At 67.5% G+C, this 3211-nt stretch overlaps 1 protein-coding gene across 1 annotated transcript in view; it reads left to right on the forward strand.

Annotated features, from left to right (window-relative positions):
* Positions 1–8: 8 nt before the first annotated feature.
* The window catches only part of LOC107199205 (arf-GAP with GTPase, ANK repeat and PH domain-containing protein 2-like), a gene marked incomplete at its 5' end in the record, with an annotated part of 15133 nt that continues 11930 nt past the window's right edge, over positions 9–3211 (forward strand). Inside the window, 3 exons of the mRNA XM_015616544.2 lie at positions 9–483; positions 2653–2711; positions 3070–3157. Of these exons, the coding sequence (XP_015472030.2) occupies positions 9–483; positions 2653–2711; positions 3070–3157 (622 nt within the window). The remainder of the gene's footprint in view (positions 484–2652; positions 2712–3069; positions 3158–3211) is intronic.

Here is a 3211-nt window from a genome sequence, read left to right on the forward strand (position 1 = left end):
ACCCCCCCACAGCCTCCCCGCACCCCTCCGCCGGCGCCCGCCGCCTCCGCCTGGCCGGTCCCAAGCCCCCCAAAGCGGGGAGCGGCGGTGGGACCCGCGGGACCCCCGACCCCCGAGCGGGCAAGACCCCCACCAAACCTGCCGGCAGCCGCCTCTCGTGGCCCGAGGGAGAGGGGAAGGGGCGCCCCAAGGCGGGGGGCAAGACCGAGGGGCCCCCCCGGGCCCGGCTGTCCCCAAGCAAGGGCAAGAGCAAGACCCTGGACTACAGCGACCTGCAGCCGGGGCCGGGGGCTCTGGTCCCCGCCCCTGCCCCCGAGACGGGGCTGAAGCGGGGACGCGAGGGGGGTCGCGCCTCCACCCGCGACCGAAAGATGCTCAAGTTCATCAGCGGCATCTTCACCAAGAGCCCTGCGGCGACCCCCACCCACCCCGCGCCCCCCTGGTCTCCCCCCGGCGCCGACCCGGCCAGGGCCACCCCCCACAGTGAGTACCGGCCCGGGGGAACCCGGGAGTCGCCCCGGCCGTGCCTCGGTGTCCCCACTCCCCGCGGTGACCTGGGGCAGGTGTACCGGTGCCCACTGTGGCCATGGTGCTGTGCCTCAGTTTCCCTGGTGGGGGGAGGAGGCGCCCAGACCCCCGGGTCCTGTGTGGGGCAGGAGGACCCATCAGCCCCCCGTGGCTGTCGGGGGGGCTGGGGAACAGGGGGGCTGTGCCCCCCGGGCTGGGCTGTCCCGTGTTTTTGTGCCTTGGGGCGATGTGGGGTGTCCGGTTTGGCAGGGCCCGGTGCTGGCCGTGGTGGGGATCCTGTGCCTCGGTTTCCCCACCGGGGGAACTCCGTGGGGGTCGGGTGCGACCCCCACCTCCGTTGTTCTGTCCCGCCATCCGCCCGTCTATCGTTGCCTCCATCTGTGCGTCACACCCGAGCATCCTGTCCCCATCTGTCCGGCCACCCCACCATTTCCCCATGTCCTTCTGTCCCCCTGGCGTCCCTCTGTCTGCCTGCACGCGCCGTGGCACCATGGGGAGCGTGGGCAGCACCTGCAGGGCCCGGGGGTGGCAGCTCGGTGACAGTGCGAGGGGTGACAGGCAGCAGTTAACCCTCTCCCCGGCTGGCACCGACCCGGCTCCGTGTTGGTGGCAGAACAGGCACAGAAAGGGGGGAACCCTCTGTGTCCTGCCTCAGGTTCCCCCTTCGTGGTGCCACCACCGCCCACAGGGGCTGGGGACACCAAGTGGGACACGTGGGGGGCACAGGGCACGTCCTTGTACCATGCCAGGTGCTTGTGTCACATCGTGTCCGTGTGTCACACACCGCTGCTTGCTGCGTTCTGGTGCCATTGCAGCCTTGTGCCTGTCGTGTGCTGCGCCGTGTCCTCGTGCCATGTCCTGTCCTCGTGCCATGTCCTGTCCTCGTGCCATGCCCTGTCCTCGTGTCATGTCCTGTCCTCGTGTCATGTCCTGTCCTCGTGCCATGTCCTGTCCTCGTGTCATGTCCTGTCCTCGTGCCATGTCCTGTCCTCGTGTCATGCCCTGTCCTCGTGTCATGTCCTGTCCTCGTGCCATGTCCTGTCCTCATGCCACACCATGTCCTTGTATCATGTCCTGTCCTCGTGTCAAGTCCTGTCCTCGTGTCATGTCCTGTCCTTGTGCCATGCCGTATCCTCGTGCCACGCCGTGTCCTTGTGCCACACCATGTCCTCATGCCATGCCTCGTCCTCGTGCCATGCCGTGTCCTTGTGCCACACTGCCACTCCGTGTCCTGGTGTCCGTCGTGTCCCTCACCACACCTCGTGCTCACACCGTGCTGCATCCCCAGGCCTGAGGTTGTCATGCACCGCTGGCCCCGTGTCCTCATGTCCATCGTGTGCTGGAATCCACGGTGTCCTCCTGCCACCCCACACCCTCCTGCCATGCTGTGTCCTGTGCCACGTCCTTGTGTCACTGTGTCCCCGTGCCTGTCATGGCCCCATGGTTCCCACTGTGTCCCCGTGCCACGCCACGTCCTGGTGCCGCGCTGTGGCCTCATGGATGTCATGTCCTGGAATCCATGGTGTCCTCGTGCCACAGTGTCCTCGTGCCACGGTGTCCTTGTGCCACGGTGTCCTTGTGCCACGGTGTCCTCATGCCACGGTGTCCTCGTGCCACGGTGTCCTCGTGCCACGGTGTCCTTGTGCCACATGGTGTCCTCGTGCCATGGTGTCCTTGTGCCACACGGTGTCCTTGTGCCACACAGTGTCCTCGTGCCACGGTGTCCTTGTGCCACACGGTGTCCTTGTGCCACTCAGTGTCCTGGTGCCCGTCATGGTTCCCATCGTGTCCCTGTGCCACGCCGGGTTCTCCCACAGCTGTGTCCCCGTGCCCACCGTGTCCCCGTGCCCTCCCTGTCCTCGTGCCTTGGCACACGACGCCTCGTGCTGCCACGTCCCCGTCCCTGCCACGTGGCATCTCCACGTCCTGCCGCCGCCCCCGCGGGCCCGGTGCCGTTGCTGGGTGACAGCTGGTGGCCGCCCACGCAGGAAGCTGCTGCTGCGCTGCGGGGTGGGGGCCCCCTGGGAATTGGGGTGTCAGGGGCTGCTGGGGTGCCGGGGCTGCTGGGGGTTGCCCGGGGTTCCTGGGGGTCCCGGGCTCTGTCTCACCCATCTCCCTCCACAGAGGCCTTGGTGAACAGCCAGGAGTGGACCCTGGGCCGCTCCATCCCTGAGATCCGCCTGGTGGGTGCTGTGTCCGTGTGTCCCTATCCCTGTGTCCCTGTATCCCGGTGCCCCTGTGTCCCCATGTCCCTGTATCCCCATGTCCCTGTGTCCCCATGTCCCTGTGTCCGTGTGTCCCTGTGTCCCTGTGTCCCCGTGTCCCCGTGTCCCCGTGTCCCCATGTCCCTGTGTCCCCGTGTCCCCATGTCCCCGTGTCCCCGTGTCCCTGTGTCCCTGTGTCCCTATGTCCCCGTGTCCCCATGTCCCTGTGTCCCTATGTCCCCGTGTCCCCGTGTCCCCGTGTCCCCTTATCCCCATGTCCCCATGTCCCTGTGTCCCTGTGTCCTCAGCCATCCTGACATCCCCTTTGCCCACCCAGGGGGTCCTGGGCAGCAGCAAGAGCGGGAAGTCGGCGCTCGTCCACCGGTTCCTCACCGGTTCCTATGTGGGCCTGGAGCCCACCGAGAGTGAGTGGACATGGGATGGACGTGACCTTGGGATGGACGTGACCATGGGATGGA

Source organism: Parus major, unplaced genomic scaffold (assembly GCF_001522545.3).
Source record: "Parus major isolate Abel unplaced genomic scaffold, Parus_major1.1 Scaffold496, whole genome shotgun sequence".
In the NCBI taxonomy this organism is placed as follows: Eukaryota; Metazoa; Chordata; class Aves; order Passeriformes; family Paridae; genus Parus; species Parus major.